At 32.4% G+C, this 16,073-nt stretch overlaps 1 protein-coding gene and 2 pseudogenes across 2 annotated transcripts; 1 reads left to right on the top strand and 2 right to left on the bottom strand.

Annotated features, from left to right (window-relative positions):
• Positions 1–943: 943 nt before the first annotated feature.
• On the top strand, positions 944–2,751 carry LOC147944578 (uncharacterized). The gene is made up of 5 exons (XM_087450983.1): positions 944–1,252; positions 1,694–1,834; positions 2,088–2,129; positions 2,296–2,348; positions 2,452–2,751. The coding sequence occupies exons 1-5, from the start codon at positions 1,228–1,230 to the stop codon at positions 2,563–2,565; spliced, it is 375 nt and encodes a 124-aa protein (XP_087307109.1). The 5' UTR covers positions 944–1,227; the 3' UTR covers positions 2,566–2,751.
• Positions 2,752–3,086: 335 nt separating this feature from the next.
• On the bottom strand, positions 3,087–5,266 carry LOC147944579 (zinc finger protein 4 pseudogene; annotated as a pseudogene). Its single transcript, XR_015557621.1, has 2 exons — positions 5,076–5,266; positions 3,087–4,107 (listed from the first exon to the last, which is right to left on the bottom strand). The product of XR_015557621.1 is annotated as a zinc finger protein 4 pseudogene (transcript).
• Positions 5,267–12,464: 7,198 nt separating this feature from the next.
• LOC147944580 (uncharacterized) lies at positions 12,465–15,867 on the bottom strand (annotated as a pseudogene).
• Between the last annotated feature and the right edge of the window lie 206 nt (positions 15,868–16,073).

Genomic DNA, 16,073 nt, shown 5'->3' on the forward strand with positions numbered 1-16,073 from the left:
GCTATGTTTATTATATTGATAAGATTATATATATAAACCTCTCTTCTTTTAAAACTATCATAACCAACATGGGATCTTTTGCTGTTCATTTTGATCGTGTTGCGGAATCAATATACTCTGTTTTTTGAAGATGCATATCATTATGTGCAGATCAGGAAGTTGCACCAAATCACGTTAAACGGTTGAATTGCTGAGACGGACGCGTGAGTTGACATGGCGTAACAGAATCGGTTGATCTTACGAGCCAAGAAGCGTTGCTGACTTAGTGAGGAGTCTAAAGACGAGGGTTGGTGTGAAAGTTTGGTGAATATTTTTCACAACAACTAAGGAACGGGATAAACTTGACAAACCAAAAATACCCCATAAGAGTTGTTCGAAGAGATTCTATGTCTAGGATTTTCGGGTAGTATAAATATTATAGTTTTTTTTTTTTTTTTGGTTTTAATGTTAAAATTTAAAATATTATAGTTCTAGCCACGATCGCTTTATACACTCTAGAATATTGTGATCAGGTCGTAAACTTCGAAGTTACAAAAAGAACTTTCGAAGTTACAAAATGAACTTAGAAGGTGAGTGTTCTTTGAATTCTCTTTGTTCTGCACGAGAATTGCCATTATTTTCTTCTTATTTTATCATCTTGCTTGTGCTCAAAGTAAACTAGAGCTTGGAAGGACTCTGTTTCCACTTTAGATCTCTTCTTAAGATTTCTACTTCTACGTTTTGGTATATATATTGTTTACTTATGAATCAATGTTACACAATATAAGAACGCTTAAACCAACTAAAATCGAATAAGAGTTTTAAACGCTAGGTGGTGAATCTTCGACCGCTTAGAGCAAGTCCATTGGTGACTTTAGCAGGATTTTTAGCAAGACTCTTATTTTATTTGAGATTAAAAATAAATCAAAAATGATAAAACAACAAGAGTTGGCTCTTGTTTAATAAGTTTTAACATCGACTCTTGGGAAGAGTTAGTGTGCTGTCTGTATTTAATTGGTCAAATTTATTATATAAAAAAACAATTTATTTTTTTTCCTCTTCTTTCTCCATCTCTTCCATCTCTTCGACTTCGAGATATTTCTCCCAATGGAGAGAAATTTTGCTTCATTTTTTATCTTGTTGATTGATTAACAAATCTCGAATCAAACTACTGATCAAACAATCTTCAGTCGGAGGTGTTGATTAAGCAATCGACGAGAGATTTGAGAGTCTTCTCTACCAAAGCCGATGGTTCATCAATCTCCATCTGATGGTAATTTCATGTTTCTATTTGTATGATGGCTTGTTTTATAATGATTTAGAAATTAGGGATTCGATTTTCGAAAATTAGGGTTCTTGATGGTAGATGATGATTCTCCGATCATGTATGTCCTCCGATCTGGTTCTGTGAAGGTTATAGCTTAGAATCATTCATTGTTCGAGGAAGAGAAGTAATTGATTGCACCGGAATCTATAAACATTGTGATTGGGTAACGTCAAGAATCGTTCTAAGAAAGTGATATATTAGGGTAGAGCCTGGTATTTAGATCTTGCTCTCTCTTTAATTTGCATATTCTCTGGTTGATCTATCTCCCAATGTGTGTTCTTGATCCATTTTTACGCCTGTTTTCTTGAAAAAAGCACCTTCCGTCGAGCTATATCAAGTTTTGCTCGTTATGATATTGTTCTTGGCTAAAGAAAGAGTGAAATGCAGATCAAACAAGAAGCCAACAGAACAAGGATGGTGAGCGAAATCAGCCTCTTGCTACTGGTCCTCAGAAGGAAGTCAAACCCCAGAGGATAATACCACTAAAGGACTGCTCTACGAGTGAAGCTTCTCAGCTTTTGAGCCAACGTATGAATCTGAACTATCTCTTTACTCGTTTGAGTGGTTTATTATTTCCTCTGTATCTCACTGTCTGGTCCTTCTTGTATCAACTGTTGCTATGCTAATTGCTAAACATCTGATGAGTCAGTGTTAGTTTATTGGTCATGCTCCTTTTAGAAATCTCTCTGGTTAATAGATATGGTATGTTAAATTCACAGACTTTATGCGACTCAGTTTATGTGCTTGTCTTATTTACTTTCTTGATTTGTTCAATGAACAGGAGGGGCAGCTGCAATGCAGACCCAAACTGTGGATCTATCTGGTAAGATTAAGGACTTCCAAGTTTTTTTAATCCTTTTTGTATGTTACACTTGTTCTGCTTGAGTTGGCTCCAAACGCAATCACATATACCTATAGTTCCCACCTTTATCTCTGCATTCCAGCTAATAGAGTAGAACTGATTGTCAAGTTTACCTGCTATTTCACAGAGCGACCAATCATGTACTATGGAGGAAGTGTTTGGGGTAAACTACCTCACAAGGTAGAACTGACTTCAGACTCTATCATATGCTTTTAGTTCTCGATTAAGATGCTCGTTTGCATTAATGATGAGACTCATGTCTTGTGGGATGAAACAATTACAGATCCTGGCTGCAGCAAACAACACATTGCCTCCTCAAAAGATATCGCCAACGGATTACATGACTGAAGTGTGCCGAGGATTGCTGATGCCAAAATCGTCAAGTTCTAACAATTGAATGGTCCTTGTTCTGCTGATGGATCCCATATAGACTAGTGAAAATGGTGTTGGGTGTTTGTTGAGATAAAGAAACTATAGCTTCCCACACGACACAAATATTATAAACTTTCTTAATGAAATAGAGCTCTCTTTTTAATTTATTGTACCAGACTATAATTATAATTACAAATAATTTTTTTTTAAATAAGAACCCCAATTATTAGAGCTTACCATTGGAGGAGTATAATTTAATTAACAAACCAAAACTTCTTATTTTGTAAAAATACATTTTCTAATATTACAAAAATATAAGAGTCTCAAAATAATAGTCTCCCAATGGAGATGCCCTTAGTATCTTAACACTTTAACATTATACAGAAACCAAAGGGCCTTTACGAGATATTAAATACAGCTAGAAACTGTAATAACAAATCACGAGAGCACGACACTGATAGTAGTATAATGGTATAATTAACATAATATTCTGTTTAAATACATATCCCTTTGGCTTTATACACATTAGCAAACACTATAGTTGACTTTTTGTTTGGTCGATCAATCGATAGTGACCATATAATGATAACATATCAGAAATAGTTTGTGAATCTCTCACTGTACATGATAGAGTTATGATGCTCATTGCAACCAAATTAAGAATCCAAATTCAAAAAAAATAACAAAAAAAAAGTAAAAGAAAAGAAAAGAAAACTCAAAGCTTCAAGGTTAGATCGGGAAGAGAAGTACTCTCCATATCCATCGCTTGTTTGACATCCAAGAAATCCATTTTTCTTTCACTTAGATTTTCATTACCCGCTTCAGCCACAACTTCAGCCGCAACCGCGTCGGTCCCTTGCCTGAAACTCCCTGGCCAAAGCATCTCGGCCTCGTCATCCTCAACGTAAAAAGGTATACAATTGCCGAAATACCCCTGGTTGAACCTGGCAATGTTTCTAATAATTGTCTCTGGTGTCTGCCTTGTAATACCACCGACATCATGGGACGAGGCGTGAGCTCGGATTCCCAATGTCCTAAACGATGTCATATTCGCATTTCCGCTTCCGTGAAGCGGCAAACACGATAGAGCAGCTGCTGTGGCAGCAGCCGCGTAATTGCTACTGGATCCTCTGCCGGGAAAGACCCCAGCAAGACCCATACGCATAGCGCGTTTGGCGAGTGTTCTCTCGCGTTTGTGAGCGTTTTGGTGACCACCAAGTGCCTGAGAGCTATAGAACTTCCTTTGGCAGTAGTTGCAAGAGAAGACTCTCTTCGAAACAGAAGGTTGTTGTTGCTGCTGCTGTTCTGGGTTGCTACTCTCGCTTGTGCTTGAAAGTGGCAATGTCAAAGACGATGATTCAAGATCCAAATTGTTGTTCTTGTTGTTGTTGTTGAAAGAGAGGCTAAGATTAAGAGAGATGGGTTTGTTGTAATCTTCCCCAACCGGAGACAAGTTTGAGGCTACTTGGCTGCTGCTGCTGCTGTCCGATGAAGCTTCAATCTCGAGGTCTAATATTGGTCTCATGATTTCTGGCAGAAACTGAGTGTGGTGTTTTTATTTCCTTTTCTGCAATGATTTTTTATTGAAGAAAGATTGTTAAAACTATTTAGGAAATATCATTATTTGTATAAACGAAATCTATGAGAAGTGTATAGAAAGGTTTGTTCAAAAAAAAAAAAAAAGTGTATAGAAAGGAATAATTTTACTAAGAAATTGGATTGGTTGATTTGGTTCTGTGACTTCTGTCCAAACAAAGTCGATAATGAAAACAAATTATTCTTAACAAAAATAATTACTGTATTATTTTAGCATAAAGATAGTGGAGGGGAAACATTGGGTGTGACCATAAATGGTCCTAACGAGTCAATGAGTAGACAACATCAGAAGTGCCAAATTTAGTACTGACACATCCATCCTTCAAACAGTCAACTCTATACTAATTGAATCATCAAATTTTCACTTAATAAAATTGACTAATTTCCAAATAATTTTATCACTTTCACCATCTACTTGATAAAAAAAAAATTAAAACATGATACAAAACTCATTCTATTTAATTTACTTGATTTTGCTTTTGAAAACCCTAAAACAATAACACTGAGAAATTAAAGGGACCCAAAAAAAAAAATCTGACAGACAAAACACATACAGACAAAGGAACAAACAAACAAAAACAGACAAACATATATAGCGAAAAGATCACCGACAGCAAAATCTCAGCTAACATACGAAGCAGATCTAAATAATTATTTCTCCTAGTAAACCATTTATTTATCTAGTTTTTTTTATAGGGTATCCAATGTTTTTGAGCAAAACGAAAAAAGAGGAATAAAGAAATTGAAACATTAGTTGATGACGCATAAATGGCAATAACCCACACCAACCAAATTTACAGCCATACTAATACCTGTTGATCAATCAACAAAACTTGAATCTTGAGAGAAATTTTGTTAATGTAAGAACATCGAAATTGAGATTCTTAGATTTCCAAGAAACCAAGAAATTAAGAAGATAAGTAAAGAATGTTCATATACCTTAGTTAGGATGATGAGGCGACAAAGGCTTGGGATTTGAGACAAGAAGTGGAAGTTATGAACAGACTTAACTCCATCAAGGCTATTTTTGGGATTTTAAAAGAAAGAGATAAAGTGAGAGAGATGAGAGATATGAGAGAGAGAGAGAGTTAAATTGTGTATCGTGAGTGTTATGTTTGGTTTGGGAGCACAAAGAGGAGAGAGTGGATTGTGTATAGTGTGTTTTATTATGGGAAAAGCTAAGGTTGCTGTGAGTGGGAGTGGAGGGGACAATGGTGGGACGTCTCACACCTAAGTCAGACCACAGTTTTTCTTTTTAAATATTTCTTCGGATAATTTTCTTTATTTTTTGATAATTTTTAAAAAAATATTCTATCATGTATGTGTGTGATGGTTTAATTGGTTTCATACTCAGGGTCCATAATAATTACTCTATTAATTAAAATTCTGTTAAAGGTAAAAGTTGGCAGTCAAGTGCGGCCAAATGAAACAGTTAGATTTAGATGAGTCTTGCTTTATACTCCCTCCGTTTCGTTTCGATATATAAGATATTTTGGAGAAGTTTTTTGTTTCATAATATATGATGTTTTCAAGTTTTTATGCAACTTTTAGATTAGTTTAGTATTTTATATTATGCAGTATTATTTCTGATTGGTTGAACTTGTTAAAAGTAAAGATTTCTTAATCTACGTGTTTTAGTTAAAACATCCTATATTTTGAAACGGAGGGAATAGTATTATCGGATCAGAGTACAAATGCACGAGAAATGATTTACAATTTTCATCACACATATTATCAAAAATTAATTATCAAATTTAAAAAGATTTCAAACCAAAAGTCTGGAGCTTTGTCTTTTTTTTTTTTGGACAAAGCTTTCTTATTACGAAAATAGTTACAATCTGGTAATTTTGAACCCAAATATAGAGCTAAAAACTGTACCATGTTTAGAATTTATTATAATGAACGCTATGTTTAGGATTTATTGCGACTGTTCACGCATTTACAAGATCTGTCAATTTTATAAAAAAATATTAATTTTGTTTTATAAGATATTGTAAATGTGAAGTGACCTTAGTGCAGTGGCCAAAGGTAAGTCCTTAATGCACAAGGCACCATCACACCAGGGATCGAATCCCACTCCTTACGAATGTAGGGATTAGGCTAATGGGCCGGCCTGTTGTGACCCAATGGTTGACAAAAAAAAAAAAATATTGTAAATGAAAAAATAAATCCATAAATTTTTGGAATGGGGGTTAACATTGATACTTCGTGAACTATAACAAATAGCAGTTTTTTCCATTTAGATTTGTTTCTTTGGTGTAATTTTTTGTTGTTGTTTATCTCTTTTATACTTTTTTTCTTTTCGACTATATCATTGTTTTTGTTGGTTTATGTTACTAAAGATATTAACTATTTTGCAGTTTGTTATATGTTTCAAGTTTCAATAATATTTGGATAATAAAAATAAAATAAAGAAAATTTTAGATAGCAAAATATTAAAATTAAAATAAATTCCCAAATAATAGGTAGTAATTGAGCATACTATAATTGTTAAACTGAGGGAGTCAAACGTCTAATCATATACTCCCTCAGTTTCAAAATATAAGATGTGTTAGTTAAAACACGCATATTAAGAAATAATTATTTTTAAAAAGTTTAACCAATTATACACAAGACTACTTAATTTAAAATATAAAATTAATCTAAAAGTTACATAGAAAATTGGAAATATCATATATTATGAAACAAAAATAATTCTCTGAACATCCTATATTATGAAACGGAGGGAGTATATGAAAGTTGGCTAACTCTCTCCATATGAGTGTCACATCATCATTCCAGCATCACATGTCCATAATTAATGTTAACTTTGAAATATATACTTCTTTTTGTCTTCCCTAAAGGTTAATGATTCATTCATCATTGTCTATATTTAATTGTACAAATCATCATTAACTAAAGTTAAACTTTTCCATCTTATATAGAGATGTTGTGATGAAGGAAAAGGGTTGGGGTTTAAAGGAGAAGATCACACAAGATTGATGCAAACATTTTGTTTTAAATCAAATAAAATTAACATTGCTCCGTAAATTGCTTTGTTCATGTGTTTTGTTTTATTAAAAGTTTATGACTCTATAAACTTCTCTCTTTTCCAGCGAAACAAGGTTATACATGAATCTTATGTTGTATCTTTTGTGTGAGTGATATTGTTGGAAAGGTTGCTAACTAGAAAAATACTTCAATATAAAGAGTAGCTGTTCATACGTTAATTTCAATTGCATTAGTGAATGATAAGAAAACTAAAAATTACAATGATCAAATCATCAAAACATGACATTTAGGCCTTGATTGGAGACCTGTAAAAAGCGAAATTGATAAGCAAACAGTCAAAAACGCTTTTTGTCCACCAATCAACAAAAACAAAACCATTTGTGTTTTCTGAAAAAAAAAGAAATTTTTTTTTTTGCAGTTTTCTAGATGGAGTTTTACACTTGGACCGCTATTCCATGGAGCACAATGAATTATCCAGCGGTTTTCAGTAAAACCGCGATAAACAGTGGTCAACAGCTTTTTTTTTTTTTTTTTTTTTTTTCTCTTTTTGCTATATATAGGTTAAATCTATATTTAAAAAAAACATATACAAAGGCAAATAAATAATTTTTAAACTTTTTTTACATAGATTAATTATTTAATTTATGTATACCTGATAAGTTATAATCACACTTTTGTAGAATTTAAAAATATGTTTCTTTATATTTTGAATTGTTTATTAATAATACAAAGTGGTCATGTAGTTTAAAGTTTATTCAACTATTCTTTGAATTCAAAAAATTCTTACTAATTGTATTGTAATAAAAGTATAATTTAATAACATCTACAAATATTTTTTAATTTATTCATAAAAATATTATTCTAATAGTTAAAATATAAAAATCAGTTTTTCTGTCAAAAAAAGAAGATAAAATATATAAATCCATATAAGATATAATTTTATTGATTAACACAAACCAAAAATTAATAATTTTACAACTACACTAACTATTAATATATGTTTTAACATATTTATCTATAATACTTAATTTACATCTGTTTTTGTTTTTTTACCAGTTAAATAATTTTATTGTGAATTGTTTAATAGATTAAAATAAATTATTAAAAGTTTGATTATATAATATATATATTTTTAATAAAATGTACCGCAAATTAGTTTTCACCAATCAACCATTATTCTGTACCGCTTATTTGTATGAACCGTACTTGTCCCGCAACTACATTTGTCCTGCAGTTGATCCATACCGCACTCTAAAACCGTTTTTCCCACATAACCAAATACGCAGTCACCATTCGGATTCTTAAAATGATTAAAAAAAACCGCGGCGTAGCGTGGATAATCAACTAGTAATTGATTAATGGATTGTGAGACTTGAGCCTAACCCGATTTACTAAACTAATGTCAAATCAATTACTCAAGCTATTACAACCCATTATTATCTATGATGTTAATCTTGAAAAATCAAACATGTTCATTTTAATTAAAATTCCGATAGGATTCTTTTTTCTTACGAAAGTACATAGAAAGTAAACTGGAAAACTCACCATCTTTCTAATACTTAGTTTTTTAAAGAAGGCTTTCGGTTTATTTTATAATCACAAATATTGAGATATTTTAGGGTTTGATTCCGAAATGTTCGTTCCCTATTTTTTCAGCCTTCAGGAAGCCTAACTATTTTGCGGATTGGGGGTTTCTTCTGTTGTTTTCTATAAAATATTTGGCCATCATCGATGGAATCTTGGAGCTGACAAGGAGCATAGATAAGCTTGGAGCTTATTGTTGATTTATTATTATAGTCTTAGTTTGGTGCACACAAAAAAAAAGTCTTTCGTCTTATTTTTTTCTTTCTTTTTTCAACTGTTATGGGTTGGATAAATCTTTTTCATAAACATGTGATTTTTAATCTGATGTCTTTATTTATCAAATACTCTTGCAAAACTAAATTCGTATAACATTCATATAATAAACTTGACGTCCCCGCCAGCAAAAAAGAAGAATTTAGTCACATTTTGAACAGTTAAATAAGGTAATTATTTTGTTTGTCCTCATTCTAACTTTCTCAATTGCTTACTCTGATTCTAATTTTCTTTCTTGGTTTTAAATAAGCTTGGACCATATATATAATGTCTTCCACGTTTACATTTGCAATTTACAAAAGGAAAAAACAATAGATTATAAAAAATAAAGAAAATAGTAAAAATATCTCTTTCAAATGCGCAGTAGAAGTTTTGTACCCATGTATATTTTACGGACATTGATGTGAGAGGTGAGATCAGGAGCAGTTCGCAAGTCTGAGATAAGAGTCCAAAGTTGAAGTAAAGATCATCACTACACAGAAAGCATATCCATGTAGGACCACGACAACTAGTTCCATTGTTTTTTTCTTCAGTCTCTCCACTTACGTATGTTCTTGTGCAATACAACTTATTCTATTCCTCTTTATACAAAATTAATAATATATCAATTTTTTTTAATTGCTTCTCTCATCTGATCATGTGAAATTTCTAAAAATAGAGAATCGAAGGTTTTGGAGTATAGTAGATGTAGGGTTTAGATTCCGTCTTTAATGAGTCAACTATTCTTTGTTAGAACTTAGAAGTTTGAAAGGATAAAATTCTATGTTTTTTTCGTGTTCAAAATGAGCATATTATTCGCCATGCATCATGATATGATTTGTTCAGATGATATAATTTTCGTACCAATTATTGACATTCATTGTGAATTAAAATTGATGGAGATTTGTTACTTAAAACATTTAGCTAGCTATGATTAAACTTGTAACATAAAAAATCAAACTCTATTCAAACTCCGCAATTAATTATCCAACAACAAATATATAACTAAGAATTGGTTGTCTAGAAAAACATTTGCAAACAAATATATGTATATCTTTCAATCATGTAAATTAATTTTGTATACCATTTTGATATCTAACTAACGAATGCAAATTTTAAGATTAGTATTACTTTCTTTATATATATATATATATATATATATATATATATATGTTCTTCGTTTCCATAGTACAATAATGTATGTTCTGTGACAAGTTGCTAGTTACATCAATCAAGCCCTAGTTGGCGTATTAGTAATTATATTTCTATTAGTACATGAGTAGACCAAACAGTAGACAATAACAAACTCCCAATTGTTGTCGAAAAATCCATCTAAAAAGAAAGATTATTTCACTCAAAGAAAAAAAGAGGAAAGTATTTTGATACAAATCTATTATTACTGTAGTGATATCTTTATTGATACAAGAATAGAAATAACAGAAGAAAATACTATAATAATAGATAATACATTTTTATTTAAAATTTAATGTTTGAATCCAGCAAAAAAAAAAACTTTATTCAAGCAACTTACATACATGGATTTCTATGTCAAAATTGAAGAATTATAAAGGATGGTGGCAGCATCCCATAAAAATATTCTTCATGTTATTGTGTTTTCCTTTTTTTTTTTCCTCTTTAAACCAAAAAAAAAAAGAGGAACAAAAGTGAAGTAGCTCCTCAGTGCATGGGGAGGACATCTGAAGTTTTAGTTTTTTTTTTTTTTTTTTTCTATTTATTTATTTTGTGTTTAAAATTTTGCAAGTTTGAGAACACTTTAGATTCTTTAAAACTACTTATCTTGACCTTTGCTGTGCCTTGGTAGCCTCTCCTCACCCATTGGACCTTTGCATCTTTATTTGTTTTGTTTGTTCTTTTCTTTATTTTTCTTATCACTCAAAAATACTTTTTTCATGTCTCATCACATAATTCGAATCTCTTTCCACATTGTGTTTATAATTGACATCGGCCGCTTCTTCGCTTCTACGTCCAAACACAACCCTGTTTAATAGTTTTACTCTTTTCTGCTGTTGTGTTACTATACACGAAAACAATTCATTTTAGTATTTAATTTCCGAATTCGCAAAATATATAGTAAAGAGATTAAATACAGTGCCTTTTTTATAATATAATTTAATTATACGTCCAAAAAATCATAATTCACAATCCAATTTATAATACTTATAGTATTTTGTGTAATTGATCAGTTTTCCTATTAAGAACACAATTAACGATATATTCAGCTGCTCTAATTGTTTTTTTCTTAATAAACGAAATTAACTGTTTATAACAACCTATACGGCGGCTATACCTTCTCTTTTTTTTGGGCAAAATACGGCTACACCTTGAAGCTGATTTTTAGCAGTAAATTTAGATTAATTCAATGAAGTGTTTGGGATACATTATTTGCAAAATCAAGTAGATCATCAAATCTTTATGTACATTGACATATTTTGGAATTTGCATGTAGTTTCCTTTGTTTCCAAGCGCTGAAATTTTTGTTTTTCTGTATGTCAACACATGTATTTTGATTTTTTCTGTATGAGTTTGATACTTTTAAATTTTTTATTCAATTTTAGTGTGCAGTGTTAACTTTTGTGAAGATTAACAAACTCTATAGCCACATGCTTGTTCCCTTTACTAAAACGTTCATTATTTTCTTTTAGCACTATTGCTACTTTTTTCGTTTAATTGTTTTTTCTTTTCTTGTTCCTCTCCAGTTCCTTTTTCCACAAAGTGTTTTCATCTTCCACTTAACTTAAAAGAGTTTTTATATCACAAGCCTAGTAGTGATATATTTATACATCAAAGGTATACATTTTTTTTATTTTATGAAACATCTTTTTCAAAAGATGATAAGACGTGAAACGGAACTTTGAAGATTTGGTCTTTGTATAGGAAGATCTTTTCTTACATTACTTAAGTTTCAGGTGGTAGTGTCCGCTCAAAAGTTTTATCGACTATGATAGAATAATGATAGTGTATTTTTTATTTACATTTATATAGAGCCCATGCAATTTCAAATAGCTGTCTCTTTATTGCATGTGATTTTAGGTATCCGTAGTAGTTTTTTAGAGCCGTAATGATAATACAATAGGATTTAATTTATGGTACACCGTAGTAATTAATTTTTATATATAATTAATTTAGCTTTTATAGATTTTTAGTTTGATATTAGTATTCAATTTAATATTTAGAGATATAACAGATTAGAAGTTTTATTTAAGTCATAATACATGGAATTCAAGCCAATATCGATCATGACCCATTCGGCCGAGTTTTTTTTTCAATTTTACAGTATACATTATTTTAAGGATAGATTTAATTATAATTAATATATATATATATATATATATATATATATATATATATTAATATATACTTTTATTTCATTTCAATCCAAGAGGGTTAGAACTCTTTTACAACCAAGTGCCTCCTAATAGAGACACACCTGCAATACGAAAGATACAGCAAATTACAAAAAGGTTACTGGAATAAACAAAATCAAGTAACCAAAAAGGAGTCCGAAGGGAAGGTAAGCTGTTGAGCTCTCGACAAAGGATCAAGATGACACCGAATGATGCTTTTGACTTCAAGAAGCCGAGTGAGAGGCATTGTTATGGATACGAGAGTTGCGTTCTTTCCAGATTATGTAGACCGATGCTTGACAAGCTAGCCGAAGAATCAAAGTTGTGTTTTTATCTCGGCAAGGATTCTTCGGCCATGTAACTCCATCCTCAAACAAAGCAGGTGGAGAAACATGGGCTCTTGATGTGAAATAATGTCAAATCTCAGAGGAATAAGCGCAACCAAAGAATAGATGCTGCTGAGTCTCGTCATGTGTGTTGCAGAGCATACAAAGTGGAGACACCACTAGCCCCCAACTGCGAAGTCTATCCCTTGTATGAAGCTTGTGTCTAGAATTTACCCAAGCAATAAAAAGCATGCCTAGGAATCCTTCCTTTAAACCAAACTGCCTCATACCAATCCACTCTTGGTTCAGGCGGGTTCAAGTAAGACCAAGTTTTTGCAGTAGAGAAGGTATCCAAGGCTACACCATCACCAATCTCACCATCACCAATCTTCCACAGATAATAATCATCCACTGCATCCGCTTGCAAGTTAACTACAGACGGGAGAGGGAGACATTGCTTCAACAACTGAACAATAGGACTCCTGCTCCTACTGTTAGAGATCCACCATTGTCCTTCTCTAACAGCCTCCACATCTGTAGCATCCTGCTGAATCCCTGAGACTCTAGGACCAAATCCCCTGTGATATCCAAGAGGGGATCCAGAGAAGTCCAATTGTCTTTCTAGAAGCTGCAGGTGATACCAGAACCCACTTCGCACACAATGAACGATCTCGCTATGATACGAAGCTTGCACAAACTTTTCCAAATCCAACTACCCGAGGCTGAGGCATCCAGATCCCAGAAATTATGGTGGCCTATAATTTTGATATCATGCTAACTAATATAATTTGTGAAATAGAAAGAGTAATATTGTATTGTAGCAAGTAATATGCCATTTTGTAGATAGTTGGTATATTTAGTTCTCATTTTTTAAAATTGAATTTTTAAGAGAAATACCCTAGACTAGCACCATTTTAGGTTTTTCTTCCAAAAGTAGCACATAAGCTTAATTTTTCCAAATATAGCATTAAGTGATATTTGATATTTAATTGTCTGGTGAAGCTTGCCGTGAATCACCACATCTGAGATCTAGCTCATCTTCAGCCACTTCCAGGAGAAACGTCATCGTCGTTGCATCTCGTTCTGGGCTCCGACGTTGACCGGTCAGCTATTCTATGTAGGCACACGACCGAGAAAATGCGTAAACGATTCTGATCTAAGAAACAGAGTATGAGATCTATCTCGATCTGGCCTTTTGATAATCAAAATGAAGAGTTGGATTTGAACCCTGCTCCAATCTCAGCTCGCCCTCTCACATGACTACCTCTGCATTTGAATAATCACTTCCAAGTCAACAAAGATGATGAAGAGGTGGAAGAAAGGAGCGAGATTCAGCTACTTGGGTTCAGCTAATGGATTCTGGGAATATTATGGTACAAGATGATAGAAATAATAGTGAGATTATGTGGGAGAGTTTTAAGTATTCTTATGAATTATGATTCTGTTGAGAAGAAGTGTAAGCTGTTTAGGAATGGTTGAATTTGGTAAAGTATCTAGCTTGCTATGAGTTTTTGAATTGTTTTGCTAATGGTACAGATCAACTTGGCAGTGTTTCTTGGGGTTTTAAAGTTAATCAATCTGGTAGTGTTGCAGAATTAGTTTGAATGTGATATGTAAGATATCTCTTGAAGTAATATTAAAACAAAAATTGAATTCATGGACTGGTCATGTTGTTGAATAAGGTTTTCAGCTCTAACTCAAGTGATTGATGATATACATGATAGCAGATATTTCAAGAATAAAGCAGAGAATTGATGATGAAGATGAGAAAATGGGCACTTGAGTAGAAGTTTGTGTTCGTCATTATGGAAAGTCTTCCTAAATTTCAAGAATGTCTTCATAAATATTAGGAAGACCTTCCTAAATGGATTTTATGAAGTATTTTAGTGTTATGTCTGTGATGTCTTTGAAATGTTTCTTTACAAGATAGAATTATCTTGTGTCTTGTGTTGGAGAAGTGTGTAATATCTTTGATGTGTTTAATTGTAATGTGGGTTTTCTTACATACTGATTTCAGCAAAAAGGAAAGAAACGGTGCAAGGAAGTTGATTATGTTGTTCCAAAGAAGAGTTGATGATGAACAAGTCCATGGCAGAGCACACAACATGTTTAAACCATCCTGAATTTAAGCAAGAACACTTTAAACATGTAATCTTTTTTAACTACTATCTTTATGAAGACCATCCTAAATTTCAAAAAGTCATTCCTAAATATTATTGAATCCTTCAAAAATTTAAATATATGTGTTTCTAAATATATATTTATGGTGTATTTTAGATCAATGTGTCAAATATTAGTAGATTATTCCATTAGTGATGGGTAATGATTTCATTTTTGTGCACATTCTGATGTTTGGGAATCTAAACTTTTTTATGAAAGCCATTATGAAGTTCAAGGAAATCCTTCCTAAAGTTTTTAGAATCCTTCCCGAATTTCATACAATCTTTCATGAAGCTCAGTCACAGTTAAAGCAAAGTGCTAACATAAACAAGTGAGAATGTTATATATCATACAAGTACCAAAAAAAATTAAAAGGTTTCTCAAGCATCATATATGTCTAAACAACATATATAGTAAAATTAGATAAAGGAACACAATCTCATCTGCAGATATCCAAAACATACTTGCATCTTGTATCATCTGCAGCATGACATAGCTTAGAGAAATCTTCAACCCCATTCCCTGCAGTGAAAATTGAAATTAGGGAATAAGTTCAGGAAAGTCTTCATGAATTCTCAACAATACTTCCTCAATCTTCAAATGTGACTGTGATGGGAGATGGATGTGAATGATTTCTAGTCTGAGAGCCATCATTATTAATAAGAAAACACATTGTTGGGAGATGGGATGTGAATGATTCAGACTAAGAAAATGTTATCATTCTAACTAAACCAAGCAACTCACATTCTCTCAAGTTCAGCTATATTGTCAACTTGGGTTTGATTGTACTGAACAAACTCGGAGAATAAGAAAGCAAATGCCGTCAAGCTCACCTGCAACACAATTTCAATTCCAAAACAACTAAATTTCAGAAGATACCCGAAAATTAATGATCACACAATAAAGAGATCAAAACCCAAGAGAGAGATTTGAATCGAATCCCCATCACAACTATTAGCTCCGGATCCAAATCGAAACAATGTTCTCAGTTTCTAGTATGAGAGACATCATAATGGAGCAAAAAAAAAAACAAACCTTCGTCACCCCCGTCATGGGATTTATCGTGGTTGAAGGTCACAAATCAGAAAACTCTCCATATCCAACACCAACTAAATCATTCAAATTAAAATTATAGATAGAGCCTGGGACCTGCGAAGCTTGGGCTATCTTGTTTTTTCTGAACCAAAGCTCGAAGATCTCGCTGGTCCTTAGATTCATGCTTGTGCTCCTTTTCAATGTCGAGAACGCAATTACTGGTT

Source organism: Camelina sativa, chromosome 5 (assembly GCF_030686135.1).
Source record: "Camelina sativa cultivar CO46 ecotype springtype chromosome 5, ASM3068613v1".
Classification (NCBI taxonomy): domain Eukaryota; kingdom Viridiplantae; phylum Streptophyta; class Magnoliopsida; order Brassicales; family Brassicaceae; genus Camelina; species Camelina sativa.

Excerpts from the sequence above, each read along its gene's own strand:
- LOC147944578 (XM_087450983.1), top strand. The coding sequence starts at position 1,228 with ATGGTTCATCAATCTCCATCTGATG. Across the intron at positions 2,130-2,295 it reads CCAAACTGTGGATCTATCTG|AGCGACCAATCATGTACTAT; the intron begins GTAAGATTAAGG and ends GCTATTTCACAG. Across the intron at positions 2,349-2,451 it reads GGGGTAAACTACCTCACAAG|ATCCTGGCTGCAGCAAACAA; the intron begins GTAGAACTGACT and ends AAACAATTACAG.